At 37.5% G+C, this 23,960-nt stretch overlaps 2 protein-coding genes across 36 annotated transcripts in view; one reads left to right on the top strand and one right to left on the bottom strand.

The window, feature by feature from the left end:
* CTNNA3 (catenin alpha 3) overlaps nucleotides 1-23,960 on the top strand; it is a 495,101-nt gene that overhangs the window by 178,984 nt on the left and 292,157 nt on the right. The gene's annotated exons all lie outside the window — the stretch shown is intronic.
* Nucleotides 1-23,960, bottom strand: part of LRRTM3 (leucine rich repeat transmembrane neuronal 3) — a 99,717-nt gene that overhangs the window by 44,964 nt on the left and 30,793 nt on the right. Inside the window, exon 2 of one of the 4 annotated variants that reach the window (XM_083845467.1) lies at nucleotides 6,680-6,730. The exons of 1 other annotated variant lie outside the window; for it this stretch is intronic. In XM_083845467.1, coding sequence (XP_083701593.1) covers nucleotides 6,725-6,730 — 6 coding nt within the window. In that variant the 3' untranslated portion in view covers nucleotides 6,680-6,724. Of the gene's footprint in view, nucleotides 1-5,267; nucleotides 23,620-23,960 lie in introns of those variants that run through there. 2 more of the 4 variants (XR_014587190.1, XM_083845466.1) reach the window with 2 other exon arrangements.

Raw genomic sequence — 23,960 nt, 5'->3', positions numbered from 1 at the left:
AATTGATGGAACTACTTGGCAATAATAATGGCAGCAGAAAAGGCCTTCCCTAGGTAACTTGCAGCTAGAAATGTGATAAATGCCTGATAAAGTTACAGAGAAGGGTACCGTGTAAATGCAGGAAAAGACAATTTTAATATATGTGCTTATTTTTCAGAAGTCAGAAGCAATGAATAGTATAAGAAATGCAAAGGGGATAGTGGTTACCTGTAACAGGGTAGGCAAATAATAGTGCATTTCCTAGATCAAGTTTTATGTAGCATAGTTAGAAATGTACAGCAAACCTGATCTTTGAGGATAGGGTGTCTCAAAACGTGGTAGCTAGATGCTTAGTCTGTGTCAGTGGACAGTAGGTGGCAACTGCTAAGGCCATTATCATCTACTGTGTGATTGCATCTGAGAGGGCAGTTTGATTTGAATCCATTTCCGAGTGGTCAAATGAGAGCAGCATAACTCTTGTGAAGTTGTCTGAGCACTGGTCTCATCTGAATGTGGCACAGTGACTAAGTGATGATGCTGTAAAGTCTCTGGATAGATACACCTGTCATGAGAATGAGGTGCTTTTGACATGTTTTAAAATTGTGTTAGGGAAATAAAGAACATCTTTGGAGTCTTTCGAGAAACTTCGCTTTTTTTTTTTTTTTGTAGTTGGAACTACTTTATCACCTCAAATGGAAAGGATCTTGGGAGATTTCTGTCTTGTAATGTCCCCTGGCCTCCTTGTTGGTTTCTGCATAAGTTTCATGCACGTCAAAAACACCTAATACTTGCTTGTTTGTATTAACACTGAACTTTAGTACGCAGAATCTGTACTCAGCTATCATTTTTTAGTTCAGATCTGCTCACAATCTGGCTAGGGTTGCCTCGGTACTGCAGAACAGATTATGTAATGACTAATAATCTGTGTTACCTGTTGGGAAAAGAGCACATGCTTTGAAACAAATGTGAAGAGGAAAGCTGCTGATATTTTATGGCTCTTGCAAAAAATAATTTGCACTTGCTGTACTTTGTACACACCTAATTTGTTGGTCCCCTTTGGCATTTTGGCACATGCTTGCTTACTTCATCAAGAGGTGCTAACAAAATCAGTTGTGATGAGGGTGGCTTCACCTTGAGAAGTTACTTTTTCTCAGCTAACTTCCTAGCAGACTGCTAAGTAGAGGGGAGTCAAGAAGTTTTATAGATGTATTGCTTAGGAGAGCTGCTCTGCCCAATATAGGGACTTTACGAAGACTGGGATGCTGATCTGATCTAGGATTTTTGATTCAAAATCATCTCTGTCATTTATTTATTCATTTGCTCTTTTTTTTTTTTTTTTCCTCTGAAGTGTTTTATTCAGGCATAGCATTAGACAAGCCTAGCTGCTGTTTTGACTTCTGTCCTTGGTAGGAATCCCGCACAAATGCAGTGCCATTCTGTCAGAGGTGCACTCGCAAGTCCCAGTTTCTTTCGCAGCATTTGGTAGAGCATCGGTCGCAGCTGAGGTGGGGTTAAGCTCACCCACCCTTGTCTTCTGGTTTAGTGCAGGATGAAGTCCTACAGGACTGATGAGGGCCAGTTTCCTACTGAAAAATGCTTTTTTGACTTTATTGGGTAGAGTGGAGTTTGGTTATAGCAAGACCTGTGGCTGTTGGCATAGCAAGTGAGAACTTTGGGTGAGGAATAAAAAAAGAAAGTTTTCAAATATGGAAAACAAGGCAGCTACAGTAGTTCTAGTTGCAGTGTATGGTAGAATGAAGTAGAGAGCTGGAGGTTGTTCTTGAGAAAGAGTAAATAAATTACTAGCCCTATTTGCCTAATTGTCCAGGGAAAGAACAGCTATTAGGCATTGCAGAATTTACACACGTGCATGACAATAAGAACTATTCTCAGAGCATTTCTAAGACCTTTGAGCTGTGGAAGAGCTGGATGGAATGCTACATAAGACCTGAAAACTGTCAAATTCACATGCATGAGTTGGGCTGTCTACTCAATTCAGATAAATGCTGTCTGTTAGCATTTCATTTCATCAAATACACTTGTTAGAAAGCCTTGTTTTGAAAAATCCATCTGTATTTTCTTTCACAGTTTTGGTATTTCTGATCACATTTTATGTTCATATTCTCCATTTTTTCAGCTCCATAGTGCTGGCAACTTTTAGGATTTCACCAAGACCCCTAAATGGCATTTCATATCGGCTTTAAAGAGAATTACATACAGCATGAGTGAGGAAAACTAAACTGATACAATCTGTTGCCTTTACACAAGCTACTTGCTGAATTAATTTTGCTGACTGGCAACAGGTGAAAGGAAGGTGAGAATTTAGGAAGGGTTTGGTAAAATGGCAAGCCTTAAGTGTATTTTTCAATTTAATACTCAGGTTTAAAATCTGCCCACTATGTCCTCAGCCCATGCCTTATACTGGGGAGATGGGAAGCAAATATTATTTCATCTTCTTGGGGATTTTGCTGGGGGGAAAGAAAGGGGGGAGGGTAAGGGAATTGCCCCTTTATGCACTTTTAGTTGCACCTTAGAACCCCCTGATGTGTTAAACATTGTTTGTTTGCTTGTTTTTGGTGAGAACTGTTTTTTGTGTGTGGGGGCTGTCAAACCAGACTTCACAACTATGTGCCACATGCATGCCATGTCCCAAATACTATCCTATTTTATCTACTGGAAGCCGGATTCCTTCCAGCCATTGGTATTTACACACAGTAAGAGGACATAGTCATCAGTAAACAACTTAGCATGCTTAAAACACTTGCTGCTGTGTTCATTCAGTGCTGCCAAATTCCAGGACATATTAGCAGCCTCCTAACTGAACTGTCTGTGCCCTTCATTGGTGTACCCTGAACGTTCACAATAATGTCAAACCAGTTTTGGCAGTACTGTTGCCCACACGAAGCAGGTGTTTGGTTGGGAAGGACCAATGGATGTGACATCTTTACATGCCTTTCCTATGCAATAGGCTTTGTTTTTTCAACATAATTTCTCTACTGTGCAAATTGTAGGGATATTGTTTGAAAGATAGCTTTTATTCAAACAAAATGTTTGCATTTAGTTTAGGATTTTACAAAGGCATGTTCATTCTTTGCCACCAGGTTTTTTTTTTTCCTTTATTTGTTTTCCTACCCTTTTCAGTACTCATATAAGAATTAATAAAGATGGCAGTAGCAGTGTAGGGTACAATGCTGTGAGTTTTGAGCAGTTTGGCAATGTTCGTGTAGAAGACTGCTTAGGGACTTGGTAGGACAACCATCATACACAGAGTGCCAGGTACATAAAGGCTGTATTTTAAAGTTTTAAAACTAATATAGGATTAAGGTAATTTTTTTGTACAGGGGTCTATTTTTAATCTAGTTGTATTTTTTAAGTAGAATTAAAACATGATTTCAAGACACTCAGGGTGATAAACCTTGACATATAGAATCATAGAGTCATTAAGGTTGGAAAAGACCTTCAAGATCATCTGGTCCAACAGTAATAATGAATAATAATAATAATGAATAATAATAATAATGAATGTTGCCATTTCTACAGAGAAGGAAGTCCCTTGAAAAAGGGAATTTATACTTGGTTTCAGTGGGATGCAAGAAAGTAAAAGAATCTGTTATCTTTTCATCATGTTTCTCAGTACTCTGGGTAAAGGACAGTCTGTGATGTGGTTAATGGATAGGGTTGATTTATCCTGAAAGGTGGAATGGGTTTGGCCTGTTACAATTAGCTTTAGGTAGATTTTAAATGAACTTGATGACATCATATCTGGCTACTTCTTCTTTTCCTGTATTTCTGAGGCATCTTTATTACTCATTGTGCTGAATACATGATTTGTAGTTTGTTGGCACTGTTTCTGTACTTAGTGATTTAGATTTTCTTTTCTGGAATACATGCTGATTTTATTCTTTAATGCAGGGGACAGTAGCTTTTATCATTTGGTCCTGGAACCTCATACTTCAGCTCTTGCTAGCCTGTTGACAACCACCCTTCTGTCTTGTATATACTCTTGCCTGTTTAGTTTGTCGTGTGCAAATTTTGTTTTCCAAGCTTGCTTTTCTACTTACAGTGACAAATGTAATCCATTACGTTACTTAATAATTCTGATAGCGTAATGTAGGAAGTATTAAATTCACGTAGCACCTCAGATCAATTGTGTTTTTTATTTGTGGCTTGTAAGAAGCTTATGTATTTCTTGCCAACATCTGGCAGTGAGGAAGCATGGATGAAACCGAATGGAATTTGCACTTTGCTATGAATTCTGTTTGCCTCGGTGCCTAACAGAGTGCTTTTACTACACTGTGATCTTTGTACAGATTTGCCTTTATCCTGGTAGAGGCAGTAAATACTGTTACTTTGAGAGTAAGATGCAAAGGAAACTGCAAATGGAGTTTGAAGCATTTTCTGTTACCCCACCCAAATCTTCATTAAAAATTCATGAAATTTGTTCCTTTTTTTCCCCCTCAATTGTTATTGATAATATTGATTAATACTTCTTTTGCTACAAATTTTTATCAAGTGGGGAATTGCTCGTTTCCCTCATTTTTTCCAAACTAAACCAATTTAACTCATCATAAGAAATGTTAACAATATTCCTTTTGATTTTTCTTTTCTCATCCATTTTGCCTTTTTCTTTACTTTCCTTAAAACGCTCTATCTGCAACTGGATGCAGTGTATCAGCTTAGGCTGATTGGAGTAAAATTCTGCTAGGCATCCTGTGCTTTATATAAGATATCCTGGAGCTAGCATTAATTGCTTATCTTATATGAAGGTAACTGGTATCTGTTCTTTTCTCTCTCCAGTCCCATTTTTTTAATAATCATTCTTCCTGAGTACTTTCTTATCCAGATTTGCCAGCAGCTATATTTTCAGCTCTTCTTGAAAATCTTTTTCCTCCTACATTCAAGTGTGCAGGCTAATTAGAACAATGGGGCAGAATTTAAAAAATAAAGATGTTCCCATTCACCTGCATTTCTCCTGAAATGTAATTAAATAACAAGTGTTACAGTATCCTATACATAATAAATTGTAGCGACCCATTTCCACAGCACTTGTACACTGTGGATTAAGTAGTTTTGATGTCACTAATGCTTCATCTGATCTGCATTTCAGATGTCTGGAAATTCTTCTGGTTAGTTATTAGTGAGAATCTTAGAATTTCGGAAGTATTTGTTATAGCAAGCACATTTTCAGATTGAGTTATTTTCCTTGGCTTATCAGAATTGTTATCTTTTCCTTTCCCCACAGCTGTTTCCTGGTCCATTTGAAATCACAAAGAGAGAGGACTGATGGTCTCTGACATTGAAATGAAGCTCAGACACCATCCAATTCCCATGACAAAATGCTAGCAAGTCTTTCATCAGCTTCCCTAAGAGTTATTTCAGATTGAGACCAGTTTTATCTGCTAAATAGCAGTAGGATTATTTTTCTAGACTTGCAGCTTGAATTATAGTTGGGTTCTACCCTATTTTTTATTTTTTTTAACAAAGATACCACTAGAGTCAATTAAATTTAGTGTTAGTGTATTATGGGATTAGGGATTTTTTCTGTTTGACAGGTTATGTATTTAATTGGTGTTATATCAATAAATACTTCTTAATGCTATGGTGTTTTGTACTACTTAAAGTCAGTAATATTTAAAGCTTGCTTGCATCATAAATTCAAAACGCTTTCCAAACATATTTGAAGTTTATTTTGCTAGTCTTCCTCTTGTGGGGTTATAAACATTATACGTGTATGAACTTCGGGAAGCAGAATGCATGTGTCCCTGAGTTTCAGTACTAATAGGTATGACTCCTTTTCTTTCATCTTCAAATAGGAAAGATTACTCTGTGAACTTGGCTACTAATTGAGAAATTAGTAATTGAGAAAATATGACAACATTGAATTTTATAGCATGATAAAGGAACAGACATGGTCATGGTTTCGTTTGTTTATTCAGCCACTGGCAGCAGCATAATCACTTACAGCCTCCGCAGGGGGACTTCTGGTCTGTTAAGGGCTCCACTGGGGAATATGTTGTTCCACATGCAGTCTAGGGTTTCTCGTTCAGCCTTTTTAGAAATTCTGGTTTTCTGTGAAGCTGAAGCTTTGTAGGAATACTTTTTAAGCTTCTTTTTGACAGAGGTCAATGGAATTAACTGTTTTGCATTACCTTATTTAAATTAGGCCTCTACACCTGTTTATGTGCAAAGCACTTCTCCCTTAGAAAGTTGTTTCCCCACATAGTAGAATTTCCATTGAAGAAAAATGGCTTTGTCCTCAGGGAGAAGGAACAAATGAATTGTTCACTCATCTCATTCCAATTATCTCTTTCAACTCGGTATCATTTTAAAAGCTGGGTTTTCTACAGACATACAGATAGGATATTCCACACTGCATGTTAATTTGGGTAATGAAATGGTGAAGAAATATCTAACTATTGTTGCATTATATTAAAACCAAACCAAAAAAAAATCTTGTCAATTGTGGTCAAGAAGGGGGCTATCAAATTGAGTTTCACAATAGAAAGGTGGTAGAGGGTTCTTATCTTAATTCATGGTTATATAATCATGTCAAATGAAGATCAGTCAGCTCTTCAGTGTTAGCTAGTTTTGAACAGAATTTGTCAGTAAGTTTGTCTATGCTATCAGACATTTTAAGACTTCACAATGTGCACAAAGCACTAAAAAATTCTACAGTAGTTTACAAAACTTTTCCACTTACTTCTTCCAACCATGTTTCAAGGATTCAGTGGTACCAGCCATCATTTCAGACCTATGGAGGTCAATATTTACAGCATTAGATTTCTTTGAGTCACTAGCTTAACCTTTATTTTAATATATAATGAAAAGGGGAAGTATAATTCTCAGTGTTTAAGAATAGTAGGAAAATACTATTTCTATTCTTACATAATCTGATTTCACTTTCCAGTAAAGCAGCTATATTAGGGAATGTATTTTGTCAACTCTCAAAAACCATTTCAATAAACTATCTTTCGTGAGTTTCTCATTAGTTCTTAGTGAAGCCCAAGAAGCTAGTTTTGATGAGGCTAAAGCTTGTGCTATACTTTATTTTATTATTCACAGTGCTATACCAAATTCTCCTGGAATTAATCAAGTGAAAAATCATCTTTAATAAAGGTTTTGTATATAAAGTGGTTTATGCCTACAGCTTTAAGTAGTCTCTCCTGCTATGTAATACACTGTGAAAGTATAGAAGAGTCTAAACCATGTGAACCAAGTGAACCTGCTGTTATGGCGTGTTCATGGGAACTGTGAGCCAAGAAAGAACTCGTATTTTTAGTTCAGCATTCATAGAAAATACCAGGAAGATCATAGTCTTCAGAGATGTACGGCTTAGGAAGTGAATAGGTAAACTGTGCAAAATTGGTCTTAAATTTTTCGCTGCGAGGATGAGCTCTCAGTATTTATCTACACATCAACAATATTTTTAGCATTTTCATAGATTGGCAGTGAACATACTCTCAACTTCATGAATAAGTTCAACAAAGAGTATCCTAAGAACTGTTGAAATGAAAGGAAGGGTAGGATCACCATTTTTAAGGACTGGTCTATCACAGATGTTTGTCAAACTCCTGATTCATATGGGTCTTGCTTCCTCTAAGTAGTCCTGTTCCTCTAAGATTCACTAGTATTTGTGATGCACAGTAGTGGAAGAATTTAACAGTTATACCCATATGCTAAGTGCTAACTTCAATGAAGAATGTTTCATGCTGATTTTTTGCAATAACATCTTTGTTTCTGGAATTGTCCTGGATTTCTATTTACATCTCAGTTCCAGGAATGCTCGATAAAATCTCTCTGCTTCCCTTTCCTCCTCTTCCTCTCTGTCTACCAGATATGAGATGAACTGTGATGTGCTTCTGAAGAGGTCCTTTAGCTAAATTATATTTGGCTGAAGCCAGGTTGTTTCAGCAAGACCCCTAAATTAAGTGTCATCTTGGTACCTCTCACCTTGTTCTCGTATTACAGGACTGCCAAAAACTCTCTATATGGATTTTGCTTCTGCCAGAAGAGATTTTATTTTGATTATGCTACAGTTCTTGTTGCAGTAGGGTAATTGTTCACAGCATTTTCTTTAGCGTTACCTTTCTAAAATAAAGGTCCTGATTTTTGAGAAATATTAAGATGTAATATATGAGATGAGCAGAAGCAATAAAAGGTTAAAATCTTTCGTACCTTGAACACGTACACTTTAAACTCTTAAAATATAAATGATGTAAATGTTCGTAGAATCTGAAATATTATGTACAGTTCTGGAAAAAGATAGCAATTTAGAAAAAAAAAAAGAAAAATACTCCGAATTTATTCTTAAGAACTACACTAAATATAGGAGTATCTCAACCTGTTCTCATCTCAGTGATGGAACAACAGTGTTAAGTTCAGCCCAGTTTTGCTCCCATGCTCCACCTGAAGACCTTTGCTAGAACATTATTTTCACAAGTGAACCTCTGAAGTGAAAAGTACCTTTTATCCAGCCGAAGGATTTTTTTTTTTTTTCCTGCTTGGTAAAGATACCTGCCTTACTGGTTAAGAAAGAGAAATCTCAGTGCATTTTGTGAAGATGAGCTGGAGTGGAAGCCCACAAGGTAACCACCTCTGTGTAACACTCTGCTCGCATGGCTGATGGCTTCTGGGTCCAACCTGCACAGCTGTGGGGGTTTGCCAGCTCAAAATTGAGGAACCTGCACTGTGTGAAGCGTAATCTGATCTGCCTTGTGTCTGTGTGCTGTGTAACAAATTTGAGTTGTGTTGGATTTCAGCTTTTATTTTGAGAAACGATTTCTTTCCTCCAAAGCTGCGAAGAAAAATGCAAAAGCTGCAAAGAAAAACCTCCAAAGGTTAACTTGACAGAGTTGTGTTTTGAGTATAAAACAAAGCATAACAACTTTCTTGTATCCTGTTAATATAACTGAAGTTTGTGTTCTTTTTGATTTTATCAATAACCAATTGTTTCAATTATTTTTTCAATTATGTTCAGAAGCCAACTGTGTAAGTATATAAAAGCTAGGTATGATCTCACATCTTCATGCAAAATTTTATTTATACCTTCAAATTTTTTGTAGTAAATGGGAAGAGGTATATGACCTTAAATTTATACTGTGCTCCCCTTTATGTAAGTAAAGGTAAATTCAGCTCTTCTCCACCAGATTTCTTTGACTGGATTTCTGGCTGTAGGTACCAGACACTTCCATCATTTTCAGTACATTTTGGAGTGGGTCCCAGAAGAGCTGGAAGTATAGACAAATTTTCAAGCAATGGCTGCATCAAAGACCTTGTTGGTTTTTTATGAGTCATCTACAAAAGCAGTTGCTTGCTTTAGAAAGCATTCCCAGTACAGAATGAGAGAGATGGATGGGGGGAACTAACAAAAAACCCTGCAAGAAGAGTTTGTCAGGTGTGGAGCTAGAGATAAGCCAGAAAGAGAGACTTCTTAGTGGTTAAACAAGGTTAAGTGGTTAAACAACGGCCTAGAAAATTGCCAAAAGACTGTCCTTTAATCTATTTAGTGTCATTGAGAAACATCAAAGAGGAGCTTCAAAGATGGTTTGTCTGAGCAAGTCCTGAAAAGAAATCAATTGATAGTTTAAGAAGAAATATAAATGGTAGTTCTGGTTATAAGAAGATTTTTATTTCGTTTTTGAATGATTGCATCTTGATTTGCAGAACTGGAGCTGCTGCCATTTGATTCCTCCTTTAGTTTGTCTCAGAAGTTAAGTTCTATCTGTTTGTATCTGTGAAATGTGTTGGTCTAGCCAAAAACCACACAGAAATCAGCATTAAAGCTCAGAAGTATGAAGTTGGTTTATATAAAGTAATGAGATAAATAACTGAAAATAGAAAAGAGATTTCTAGAACTTGAACATTTTTTTTTTTTGCAAATTGGCTGTTTATGGAAAATTCGTAGCCAAATGTTCTTCCCCGATGCCTCGCTAAACAGCGTCATGTTGTAGGAAGTCTAAAATCTGTCTCTGCTAAACATTGCATACATTGTTTTGTTTGCAGTCTCTCAGGCACAGGGAGGATTCCTGCCTTGTAGCCTACTGCTGTGAAAGAAGCCTCAGCGATTTGAGCAGGATGGAGATGTTTATAAAGAAGCAGTGGCTGGGACTTGCTCAAAATCACAGGGAGCTGCCGTAAAGGGAGGAGAGTTGCCCGAGACCATGGTTATTTTCTGTGTCTAGATGGAGCTGGGGCCTTCCCCACGTGTGGTTTCATGCCCCCTTTAACCTAAGTGTGGCTGTGAGGTGTTTGGTCTGAGCCAGACAGGAACTGATCCAGCCTAGAAGGAACTGGACAGGACTTTGAAAACAGCAACAAAACATAGTTTTCAGTTGAATCAGTGTCCTGTGTGAAATGCCAAATTCTGCTCTGTGTGCGCAGTACCAGGTCTAGTGCCAGTGCAAAGGAGGAAGAGAAAATCTGGACTTTGTTTCCCATCCTCTTTTGCAGCAGTCAGTAATTAGGTCAGTTTAAAGCAACTGAGAAGCTGCAGCCTGGGGAGGAAAAGATCAGCAAATTCTCCTTGATAAGGGTTTCTCTCTCTTTACCTAGTCTGCTAATTTTCCTGAAGGCCTTGCAGATGATAGTAGACTATGGATTGTCTTGTGTCAGCAGCAGGGTCTAGTTTGTGTGGCAAAGGCATGCTGAGGGCTCAGTGCTCTGTCCCCCAGCCCTGCCTGCCCACAGAAGCCTGGAGCTTCCCTGGGATGCTCCAAGCGCCATTGGTACAGCTCGTCAGCACTTTTTTCCTCGTTTCCTGACTCCCAACAGCTACTCTGATGCTCTAAAGGATTCATCTCTGCATTTCACTGGTAGTATAGTTTACAGCTAGAAGTGCGTCTGTGATCACAGGGCTTGGAGAGTAGTTTTGCCTCTGCAGTTGCTTTTGGAAGCTGAGATAGTTAAAAACAAACAAGTGAACAAAACCCAAAAATGTTGAGAAAAGTGTTTAGTTTTTTCATGCTGAAATCGCAACATTTCATCAGCTGGATGGATTGAATCAAACAAATGGTTTTAAAAAGCATGGTAACTGGGTAGTTTAGATATTGATTTGAGACTGAGGTGATAGTTTAAATCTCAGTTCTACCTAATTTGAAAGGAGCAGATCTAATAAAAGCTAAAAATCACCCCCAGATCTGACTGTCTTTCTCAGGCAGAACTCAGGACTTAAGAGTTGATTTTCTACCACATGTGGAACAGTGTCCCAGCCACTGGGAAAAAAAAATAAAATTGGAATATTCTGTTTTCATCCTCAAACAGAACAAAAATGGTGTCAAAGCCCCTCACCATTGTCCTGTGGTTCTAATTACAAATGGGGTGAAATCTAGACCAAGGGAATCACTGCCATTACTCGCTGGTAAATGATAGACCTTGCAAGGGTTACCTGAGGGAACCACTTTGAAGTTTCAAGTAATTGTAAATCCTTGGGGATTTCTACTGTTTCAGCACAGTGCCCTACTGGCTAATGAGTCTTGGCTCTCATGTATGAAATATTGTTTGTTATCTGTGCTCTTTGGGCAGAAGGGAGAGCCCTAAATTTGCAGGAGCTTTGCTTATCCTAAAGCTTTTAACTTATTCTGATTATATTCTCAGTCTTCTGTTCTTTCAGATCTAGATAAATAGTGATGTCCCATGGAAAATAGTTACTCATATGAGTTATTGGTAATTCCATTGATTAGCATTAGCCAATGTAAGGCCACAGTCTGGCCCTTAAGCTTTGTTTTTCCTTCTTTTTTCTTTGTAACAATTTGTAACACATTTAAAGCAGACATTAGCCCTGGCCAGTTCAGGACCTGAGCAAATCCTTCACAACAAATCATTTGCTCTAGACTTTATTTGCTGATCATTGATTTTTGGGGTGTGGATCCTAATGCCATATTAATAAAATTTTAATTTATATATTATTTTCAGTTATGTTGATTCATAGTATACTTTTTATTTATTAATGTTTAATTCTGAATTAAAAAAAAAAAAGAGGGATGTTCCTTTACTGGTATTAGATCGCAGAGTCATGTGAGAGAACTCTTGTGTCCTGACTGCTCAAGTAGGTAGCTGGTTTTGGCTTGCATATAGATATAAAATGATACCAGATAATAAGCTTGAGACTCAGGCCTGGAAAATGTGATCACTCAAATGTATGGGAAGTAGACAGGGCTGTTAAATTGGTAATAAGGAATTAATTTTAAAAGACTGTTCTGGAAAATCTGCACAAGTTAGGTAGTCCTAGTATTACAATGAAACGCTGATTCCATCTATGTGCAGAGCTTCCATATGGCAGGCTCCTTTCAGGATCACTGCAAGCAGGATGAATTTGTCATCGTCAATCGCAGGGCGCACATACTTTGAGCTAATCTTTAAATTATGCACCTTTTTGAAATGATTCTCGCGTAATGATGCAATATGAGCCTCATGAGAACATCTTTCTGAGCAAAATTCTCCCACAGACTCGTACTTAATTGTTTGGCTTGCTCAGAGACCCTGAACATGGGGACCCTTTATGTAAGTGGTTGGCAGGAACTGTAATGCTGTCTGCTTCAAAGGCAATGCTGTATCATTCGTTTTTAGATTTTGAAATCATGAATAATTTTTGAAGCATGACAAACAGATGAATTAAGTTCATCCCGGTATTTTGAAAGACTCTTGTTTTGACATAAGAACTGTTTAGTGCACTGCCCTTCCTTCCTTCAGAGAACAGTAATGCTGAGTCACTGAGGACTGTATGTTATTTGAAAGGCCATATGCTTCTGATTAACACGAAGTGTAATGTATTAGCTTTTCTGAGGTTGAAGTTTGGAGGTGCTTTTGTTTTGATTCAGTGAAGCTGACTGGAGAATCTCGTCAAACCCAGGGAAGGTTTTTTCCATGTACCAGCTGATCTGGCAACTACAGCTGTGTTGGAGTGCTCAGTACCTCAAAGCACTGGTAGCTTATGGGCTACGCATTAATACAAATATATTAAGAGTCTGACGATGCTGGCAGAATTTTCACATTGTTAAATCAGATCCAAATTAAGGTTTAATTGCCAAATCCCAATCTCTTGTGTATTATAAAGGCTTTTCTTTTTCTCTTACTATCGTTAGGAGACGAACTACTAGCATAGCATATTAAATTAACATTTCTTCTAGAAATCGCAATGGAACTATTTAATAGAGCTGCTTAAAAAGTACCTTGTAGAAGTTAATAGAAAAATATTTAAAAGCTTTGCAGCAGAAGGTTTAATTATGAGCTGCCTAACACACCTGGGCAGGAACTGAAAGCCCTTCTGTTCCTTCAGTGTCTTGAGCAGCCTCTAAATGGGGAGATTATTCCCTTGATGTTGTGTTTAGGGCTGAGGAGTGGGCAGGAATGGCAGGGAGAAGAGCTGAGAGTCTCCATCTCATCCGCTCCTGAGACAGCAGGCAGCACAGCCAGGTCAGCTTGCTAAGGGTGATGCTCTATGCCAGATACTTGCAGGAGGAGATGCAAACTGCTGCAGAAAACGCACGTGCAGGGGGAGAGCAGTCTGGAGTACCAGGTGCCCACAGACAGGTGGAATTTCTCCAAGCCTGAGCGTGGTGCACAACTTCTGGGTGTTTAGGGTGTGACTTTAAAACTAGCACGAAATCAGTTTGTTTCATTCTTCCTAAGGTTTTGTTCAAGGAAACAGTGATTAAAGTGAAGGTGGTGGCTATGAAGGGTTGCTTTTGGAAAGAATGACTTGTTTTCTTCACCCTTGCTTTTAGAGCTGATTCGAAGATCCATTTCTTTTTTTTTTTTTTTCCCTTTGAAGTGTGTGTGTTTGTGACAGACTATGCACAACTTTTGTTTAGATTTATAAAACTGCAGTGCTTCAGTGAATCTCTAAGGCTTTCGTGCCTTACCTTGATTAACGCAGTGCCTTTCTAAAGAGGAAACTACTACAAGGTAAAGCATAAAACAGCCACCATACCTGCGTTTCAGTGGTGTGTTCAACACTGCTACTTTAAACTGCAGAACTACAGTCATCTTTACTTTTCTTTTAATCCCTTTCTGTCTCCAAAAGTGCTTGGATTCTCATCTTCGTTATCCTGCTTCCCATTTTACTACCCGTCTCCTCCCTTGACTTGGCTCTTTCTTTCACTTCTGTAAAAGCTCTCCAGTGCGGATGTGCTGTACGAAGGACAGGAGCTTGCTTCGAGGTCGTGGACCCCGGGCTCCCTACGTGGGCCACCAGGGAGGCCTGAAGGGGACTAGGAGAACAGCTGCTCTCTGCATCAGGCACACCAGCTGGCTTTTGGGGAGGCAGGGGCAGGAGCGAATAGAAGCAGAAGGGCGTATTTTAACAGGCCTGGTCACCTCCCACACAGTCTCCAGCTTCAGTTGTGTGCGCCCCTGGCCTTCTCCTTCCCCCTTCTATCAGCTCCTATTGCAGCCTTCCCTGGGAGCAAGCACTTGATGTGCAGCCTTCCCTTTGCTTATGACAAGGGCGAGTGCATAGATATTCACTGCCTGGGCACTGGCTATCATTCTCATCATAAAATTTCTAAGTCTATTTGTGTTAGGTGTCTGCCATCCTGTCAGCTACCAAATACCTATTGGAGTGTGACGAATAAGGGTTTAGAGAATTGTGAAGGTAAGGGAGCAGTGAGGGTGAAAGAAAAACAATGCGTCTTTTTTAAACTTGACTAGCAACTTGGGATTTGTATAATTATGGTGTTCAACCAGCAAAATAACACCGCTCCAGGAATTAATTTTACCTTGAAATAACAGAACTGACTTGTAGGTACTGTCAGTGGAACGGCTGGAGCTAACCTTGTTGCAGAACCGTGTCCAAAAATGTTAAAAGCCAGTATTTAAAGAAGTGCCCATTGGAGCCCAATTCTGTTAACTTCTGTAAATCCCACCTGAGAGAGATGGGATTGAGAATCTAGGAAGCTGGATTTTATTGTGTGTGACAATTTTGATTTTACATTTAACACAATATCTACACAAGGGGTATAATTTTTAATAAATTTCTAGATGTTTAATAAATGGTTGTAAAGCTCTCTCGTCTGTTTTTGGAGTCCTAGGTAAAGTTGCAACAGGGTTGTGAGGTGTGACTTTTCTTTACCAGTCCCATTAACCCTTTGTGAATATATATAATGATTGTCCTTTTTCCTGTTATTTGGGCTTTTTACTACTGCTCCTTATGTTTCAGTTTAGGTGGGCATTATATGTACTGGTCTCCAGCAACTTGGGTTCAAGGCTTCTTAGTAAGCACCAGTTTCATGCATGCTGTCTTCTGTTCTGATATTGCTGTGGTTTCAAAGCATTAGATGGCGTGCCACAGAGATTAGTTTATTTATCCATGAATTTGCTTGTAATTTTGGGGTGAGTTCTGGCTGAGTTCTGGTGAGTTTTTACAGTTCACTTTTTCAATTTATTCTGCGACCTCTTCTACTGTAACATCACTTTCAGTCAGTTTTGCAGCTGCTTCATCCTTTGGGAAGGATTCATTTATGGAAACCTCCCAGAGATTTTCTGCACATGCAGAAAGATCCATCTTTTTTCTTGAATTGCCATAGCTTCTGTGCATAGTCCTCCTTGATTCTTTCTGTTAATACTGATTTAAGTATGACACAATCTTTTTTGACATGGTTGTACCCTCTCTTAACCTGTTTAAACACAAAGTTTTTTTTGTTGTTAGCGTTTCAAAAGTTTATTTCAAGTGGGTGGTATATGCTTGCTCTGAGACCTTCTACTATTCTGTGCTAACGTAACCTTCATGCTACTTCCAGTACTTACTTGTAGATATTTTGTTTTCTTTCAATAAGCTCACATTTTTATTTAGCTCACCTTTTAAAAGTCAAGTGCTAATAGTGTTGATGTTTTGGGCTTTTGTCTGTGCAGCAGATATGTTGCATCTGAATATATATTAGTGTCCCTCTTACAGACTGTCCTCTTGATAGTAGTAATATTCTCAATGAGGTCCTCAGCATTGCGTCTGACCATGTCACAAATTGTTTTTCTTTAAGTGGGTTTTCTGTCTGCTGCTCCATGAAGTACAATCTAAAGATTAAGTCTGGCACCACAACATATCTGAAGTAGCTAAACCCTCCCATTATTGCTGTTTTTCCTTTACTAGCAATTACTCTAATTTCTCTGGGCATGACAGGGTAGCTGTTGCCAAATGACAGATAGAAGATTGTCCTTAATAATACATTTTTCCTGTATTGAGACATGGACGTTCAATTTGTAGAGGTTCTATGTTATTTATTGCTACATTTAACCAACCTCTAATTTGATTCTAAGCTGTTTTTAACAGGATTTCTTCACATGATTATTCTACTGACAAGAGTTATTGCCTATTTATCCTTTATGCCCAGGAACTAGTGTCCCAATAATTGTTCTCTTTCTTCTAAATTTTTGACATGCTTCAAAACATTTACAGGTATTCAAGCTTACCCATCTCAATTCCTTAGCCTTCTCAGCATCTGAATAGGAACATGTGTGCTTTTAGCTTTTCTTTTTCTTGTGCCTTTTCTGGGAAATGCTCTCACCATTTCATGTTTGACTTTTGCTGATGTCTTTCCTATCCTTGAGCCTGTGGGTAGACTGGGGAAAGGAGACATAAAGTTTCACCGTGCATAAATCTTTCTCTGGGGATCCTCTGCTCCTTTTACAAAGTATCTGTATTCAGGTGAATTTTGCAGTAAAACTGATGAGTGTCCATGCTCTATTATGGATTTGCACTTATGGGGGTGGGTGACTCACATTAATAAAATTTCAGCCAGCTGCTTAAATCCATTCCTGAGTCAGCCTTAGATAATATGTTTGTCATGATTGATTTTAAGCATAGTTGAAGATGCTGAGGTTGAAGACTTGCCCCAAAATCTGCAGAAGGCTGTGGAACATTGTGAGGCATGCTACTTGTTGATAGCATTATATATGTGTGTGTGTGTGTGTATATATATATATATTTATATTTACGCTATTCCAGTTTCACTTCAGAGTTACAGGGCAGGCAATACAAGGACAAGTGGGAGCTGCAATATTTTTAGTGAGAAAAGAGAATGTTCGTGTCATTATGCAGACTAGTTAGTGAAGAGTAAGCTTCCAAGCAATTAGGCTTAAATGCTTTTCCATACTGCTTTGCTCTAGAAACTTGACCGAATCATTTCCTAAAACAATCTTAAAATTGCTAGCAATAATGCATCCCAGTGAAAATAATGCAAGAAAATATTTAGTCTTATTTTTGCAGTGAGATGCATAAAACTGTAATGAAATGAGATTTTGAGCCACAGCAAATTTTGGAGTCTCAGAGCAGTTACATTCCCTTCTTCCTTTCACCAAAAAATGCTTTTTTACAAGCAAGAAATATTTTACTTGCAAGCAGAGAACAGATTTATTACAGACGTAAGAGAATATTTAACCTTCTAGGGGGCTGTAAGGACCCAAATATATCTAAGCTTTGATCTGGTAATAGCAGGCAAATGAGCTAACAATATTCTGTATTACGTGGAGATTTCTGTAACCTAGTTGGAAATGGTTTTTCATTTAAATTTTGTTTGCTTAAATTTATTACAAAAAGGAAAGAGAAACCCTCTGCTCTTGTTTGACGCCTCTGGGTTTTTGTAAATAAGGGACTGCATTTTATTGACTATGAAAACTGCACTATTTCTACTTTTTCACAAGACAGCAAGTTTTCTGAAGCTTCTTTCTTAATAGATGTATTGTAATGTCTTTGTATATTAAAAAGCCATGCCTTTTCTAAATATAAATGAATATTTGAAGTACATTAATAGAGAACTCTGTATAGAACTGAGGGCAAAAAGGTATTTATGGACAACGTTCAAACCAGAGTTAAACTTTAAATTCATGTTTTAGCTACCTAAAGTGAAACTGGGGGACCTGAGTCTTAAAAAAAATAAACTAAAAATCCACAACCTATTGAAGAGGTCATCCAAATGTTACTTTAAGAATGGCCATCACATCATTCAATTTGATGGACTATTCATACCACTAGGATTATACTGTGTCTAATCTAGATGGCTGGAGAATAAGAGACCTTGTTCATAATTAGTTTGAATTTGCTCATGAGAAGTTAGGTGATTTGATTGCCTGTCCTCTCCTCCCCCACATGCCTCGCCCCAGCATGGTATCTCTGGAGTAGAAGTTAAGGTGCTTGTGTTTGGATTTGGTAGTTTAGCTTTAAACATGTATGTTTGTATCTTGTGTGCAAATTAGCATTCAGAAGATTAAGCTCTGTTTGGATTATAGTGCCGTGAAGATCATCTGGAGATTTCATGTAATGGTATTTAATTGTTGTTAATAAGCATTGGTGCCTGTTTTTATATATGCAAGATGTGTTTAAAAACTTATTTACTTGGAATATTTGTGTCAAATTATTTTTTCTCTGCTTATGGTTTAAGGACGGCAAATATACTTTTTTTTCATTGAAAAATAACGCAGATGAGACAGTGTTAGGTTTTGTAAGATGGTAGCTTAATAGGATAGCCAAAAGTGTGACTGATCTCATACATGTATTTTATAAACAAAACACATAAAATGTTGTTTTTCTTATCTTGTTTCTCAAGTATAAAGGCATTCATGCACGGATTGTTAGAATGACAGACATTACTTGAACTAAACATGCCTTTATCTGAATACCGGCTATGCTTGTATACTTGCACACTGTCTTCATCTACTGTTATGTACACTTCTATTTGCCAACCATAAAATAAATGGATTTTAATTTGTCATTTACATGCTTTTGCATTGTGCATCAATAAGACTCTAATCAAATTTAATTCTACGCCCATTGCTGAATGACAGTTTTTAACATAATAAGTCTTGATTTTCATATTCATCTTGCTGATTTTCAAAGAGAAATTGAAAGAACTGTTCACTGAATTTTCCCTACAGAATGATAGTTTGGTAATAAAATTTTCTAGATTTATTCCAGTGCATATGAATGAAGATTACAGCTGTATCTTTACACTGTAAAGCCTTAGTGCTTTGTAATATGTCTAGCCTAATATAAACATATGCTATTGGAAACTAGAACTAAGCATAATATCGAAATAAATAAATGAAAATGAATTAAGGATAACATTACTGGGTGGAGCTGAACTCACCAAAGAACAAAATTGAGAACCACTGCTGGAAATTCCTTCTTAACATGTTTCTTGGGAGGATGGTACTGTAAATGCTTGAGATACTGCACATAGCTGCTTTTTATCAGTCTCCTAATTGTTGTGTCTAGTAGATGTGGTAGATGGGGAACAACTACTACTGTCTTAGGTGCTTAAAAGTAGTGCTGACCCAGAAAATTGTATTTTCTAAAACAGCTTTATCACAGCAGATAATCAGTATTGTTTCACAGGGTAATGTGGGTAAAGTACAGCACATTCACAGAATTTATTTGGACTCTCAGAAAGCCTTTGCTAGAGTTCTTCACAAGGGGCTATTTAGGAAACTAAATAGTCCTGAGGTGAAAGGGAAAGTAGTCTTCTGGGGTAGGACCTGGCTAGAGACAGACAAGAAGAGAAGGAATGAAGTGTCTGCTTTCCATGCAGCAAAAGGTTAACAGCAGGGAGCCCTCAAGTATTCAAATGAGGTTCAAGTATTTTTAAGTTTTCTCTGAAAGGGAAAATGGCACAGTGTGTTGATAGCATACATTTATTTAGGTCTGTTAAATTTAGGAAAGTCAACAAGGAACTTCCAGAACACAGTAAAGCTAGGTGAATGAGCAGCAGCATACCAAGCAAAATAAATTGTTGACAAGTGTAAAGTATTGCCTGTTGGCAATGGTAGGAATAATTTGAACTATAGACATCTGCTGTTAGTACTTAAGTGAAGTGGTAGCAGTGTTTAAAGAGTATGTTGGTGTCTTCTGGACACTTTGTTCAAAAGGCTTGTGCAGAGTACAGTGATGATATAAATAGGGTTCTGGCATGTATGCCATTGACTAGAAATGTACTGAAAATAATAATTTCTTCTATGCAAGTTTCATCTATTCTCTTGTGTCTATCTTCATTTCTAATTAGGTAATAAACATGATATCAAGGAAGATTAAACAAAAATAGTTTGGAGATTGCCAAATGAAATGTTTAAAAGTATTTGATTCAAGTGATATGTAATTGATTTTAAAATGATCTGTTAAAATCTTTTTATTCACAGTCCACAATTCCTCTGTAGAACTTCCTGCCAGAACCCAGTGATGTTAAGGTTTTGGTAGAATTTCTCTATAAAGGTTTTGTTTCTGTATATATAACAAGAACACTTACAAGCTTGTTGTTTCAAGTCAGATGTATGGTAAGTGATCAACGTGCATGAAGGGATAATGTATGAAAGGCTAAGAACCATTTTTTTCAGTGTTATCTTTTCTCCAGCTGTTGTAGCATATCTTGTATTTTCTTGTAAATATGTATTTCTACCTGTTGTTATATATAGGTTGCTCAGAAAGCCTACTAGTCAGGTCTAGTACGACACTTCCCAGTGTAATTGCAGTGAATTTAGCTCAGGAGAGAGCAAAAATAGTAAAATACCCTGTATATAAATTTGTTCGATTTATGAGCTATTGCTTCCACAAAAACATCCCTGAATTTAAAGTAGATTATTGTATTATGGATCATCGTGGTCTGAACTTTTTAAACAGAAACACACAATGTTAATCCCATGAAAACAATTTTCGTGTTGATATGTTTGTGTGATTTAGGGTTTCTATAGAGCCCATCATCTCATTAGTATTCCAGCTCTTTTGTTATGCTAATGAAGTCAACAGATTGGAAGAGAATTTTCAACTTTCAAAATGCCACTTGTACCCCCTTTTCATGTGCCATCATGTTTCACAGAGAGAGATGGTGAAAAGCAGCATTTGGCAGTTTGTAGCTGGACCTCTTTAAGGAATGTAGGAAAACTTTCCTGAGCTACTTCTGCTGTAGGGGATGTGCTTTCTTTGCATAAAGGATGGAGTATTGTGTTCCTTCCTTGTTCCTTCTCAATAATTCCATCTTTTCTTTATAGGCAAGCCTGGCTTTGTGTGCTTGTTGTACATCACTTTATAATAGTATTTCTTACGTCAAACAAACACAACGAACAAAAATCCAAATCTTTTGAACTATTTAAAGTTGTGTGTTTCCATATGATATATCTTTCATTTCTATTTGTAGTATTAATAGTGAAGCATAATACTGACATGTAATTTCCAGGCTAGATCATTGCTTGTCCTTAATTAAGCTGGATTTTGAACACTAAACCTCAGTCCTTTTGAAGTGATAACCACAATATCAGTGTGCTCTTAATAAGACATGTTGGATAGGACAAATAATTAGGAAGGAAGATGTGAGGATTAACATAAAATGAAACTTAATTTTGTTTAGCACTGTAAGTACGAAGTTATTACTTCAGCCGTAGTTAATGTTTATTAATACTAGATGTTAAATACAAAATCTGAATCTAGTTACTTTTTCAATTTTTAGGAAATATTCACCTGGATAGACATCCACAGTAATAATTTTACAATACTCCAACTATACACTAATTTCTAAGCAATCATGTATTCACATCAGATCATGAGTCACTTTAGAAAGAATAGCCATAATTCACAAAGTGGAATGAGTTTTTTTAAAACCGAAATTAAAAACTCAAGCTCTGGATTTATTATGGTGGTCATAATTGCTGGAATGGCTATTGTGAAGGTTTTGATTTGTTTACTTGAATGAAAAATATAAATGCCTTCCAATGCAGTGTTGTTCTGCTGTCATGCAGCAAAGCATTTATGTTTCTCTAAAGTTCTGCAAGCAATCATCATTTATATTTGACAGTGTAGGAGGAAAACCTGCCAAACCACAACAGGCCTATGTGATTTCTGTGGTGATTATAAGCTCCGAGTAATTTTATTTTATGGGTTGACAGGCTGTAGAACTTCAAGCAACACTTCTGAAAGCGTGATTTTATGGGATTAAGGTTATATCTTAATTTAATATATTCTGCACCTTTCTAAATTCAGATGGTAGTGTCTGGGGCTGCTCCCTTGCTGCTGTGTAATCCTTCACTCACTTTTTGTGATTCATGCTCTTCCACCCACTCTTTGTGGGTTCTCTCTCCACTTTTTGTAAGAAGAAATAATGACTAAACTAGGGGTTTTTTTGTTTTTGTTTTTTAGAATAGTATATAAACATTTTTTAACTGTATAAACTGAGATTATGCTAATTTGAGAACTGAAAACGTGAGTGCTGCTGCTGAGGTAGATGGTAGACCATACATAAGATAAAGACACAATTTTTACCACAAACAGCGTGAAGGCAGTTTCCATTGGGGTTCCTTAATTGCAAGTGAGAGCTACACAGTGTAGGAAAGTCCCTTGCATGTTTAAAGCTGTTCTGCACATTTGAGAGCTGCGGCATATCTGCTTTGGAGAAAAACCTGTAAAGTTGCTCTGGTGGTTCTCGGGCACTCCTGCCTCCCTTCTCCTTGTTCTTCCCACCCATCTCAAAAGCAGAGTTAACCATATGAAAAAGTTCCCAAATACAGTGAGGAATGAGAGAACTGGACATTTTCCTATGTACTAATCACGTACAGCATTTATTTGAATGCTAGGTTTAAGGTATAAATAGAAATGGAAATCTGTTCTGGCTCGATTAAACAAAATTGTTGTAAGTTGTGTAGAACAGGCAGTCACAAAGATCTAATGATTGGAGCTGGAGACCAGCAGTGGGAGGTTGAGCATCTGCTCCCTGTTCAACCATTGTCCATAAGGAAACCAGATCAGGTGTCTTTTCTGTATAAATGACATTAATAATGCTTGCCTAGTCTTGTCAAGTGCTTCAAGACTCTCTAGTGAAAAATTTTTTGATATTTTTGTTGTTAAAATTACTTAAAGGAATGACATTTATTTCTAATTACAACTAATTATTTGTATTATGAAGCAGGTGGGGAGGAAGGTTATGATCTTCAATTTATTAATCTATATCTGACTTGATGAGCTGTTTACTCTCAATTAGAAATTAATGGAAAATTAAGTGATTGGTTTTGTTTTATACTAAAATTATAAGTAAGAAGAATGATTACTTGCCAGATTGATGAGTTACTTCTGCATGCAGCAAGCAAAGAAACAAAACAGATGTAGTCCTTTTCTATTTTATTGCTGCTGGGAGTATAATTTAATGGAAATCTATGTCTTTATGGCCACGTCTACTGTCTTCCCAAAAACACAAACCATTATGAGGCTATCAGAGAAACATCACGAGGTATTTTGGTCACAGGGAGACTGACTTGACTTAGACATTTGAAAATCCAGTGTTTTGTGGCCTCCTTTGGTTTGGGAGGGATTGGGTGCAGGTGGGCACACGCTGCAACATGTCAGAACATTACCTGTGTCCAATGTCAGACCTTCCCACCTGGAGTATTAAACACAGGAAAGACAATGATAAAAAGATTTATAGTCTGTTACCAAAAGCAAGCAGCCTGTAGAACTCAGAAGCAGTAAAACCACACCCTTTACAGTGTTGTAGTGGCAATAGATTCTTCTTCCTGAGAAGAGTTTGGGACATGATGCAAAGGGTAGTATCAGCTGTTTTTCACCTAGAAGTCAAGATGGCCTGAACATCCTGAACCTGTTTTCCAGGAGACATGATGAATCAGTGGTGCCATCACGCTCTCCACTGAACAGATTGGCCTGTTTGCCCACTCCTACAGCTTCTGTGAGGAACAGGAGATAATGAATATTATTTAATCAATCAAACCTTTGAAAGATAGAATGCAAAAAAGGCTGCTTGTGACAAAATAATTGTTTCTCCGTAGTGCTGGCTTGCTTTTATTTACAGACATCACGAATTTTCTAAATACTAGATAAAGCAATTCTGTAAGCTTGATAAGGGACTGTGATTCAGCAGGACTAATGTTGCAAGTTGTGTTAGTCTAATGCATGTCTGCAAAGATCTTTGAAGAGTGTAGGCCATTTGTGGTTTTGGGGTCTGTCCCTCAACAGCAGCATTGTGTGTCAGTTTTTCCAGCCTGGTCTTTGTGCCACATCCATGTGT

This window comes from Anser anser (genome assembly GCF_964211835.1).
Source record: "Anser anser genome assembly, chromosome: 7".
NCBI lineage: Eukaryota > Metazoa > Chordata > Aves > Anseriformes > Anatidae > Anser > Anser anser.
The sequence above is the reverse complement of the archived record's forward strand: the minus strand, read 5'-3'. Positions and strand labels throughout refer to the sequence as shown.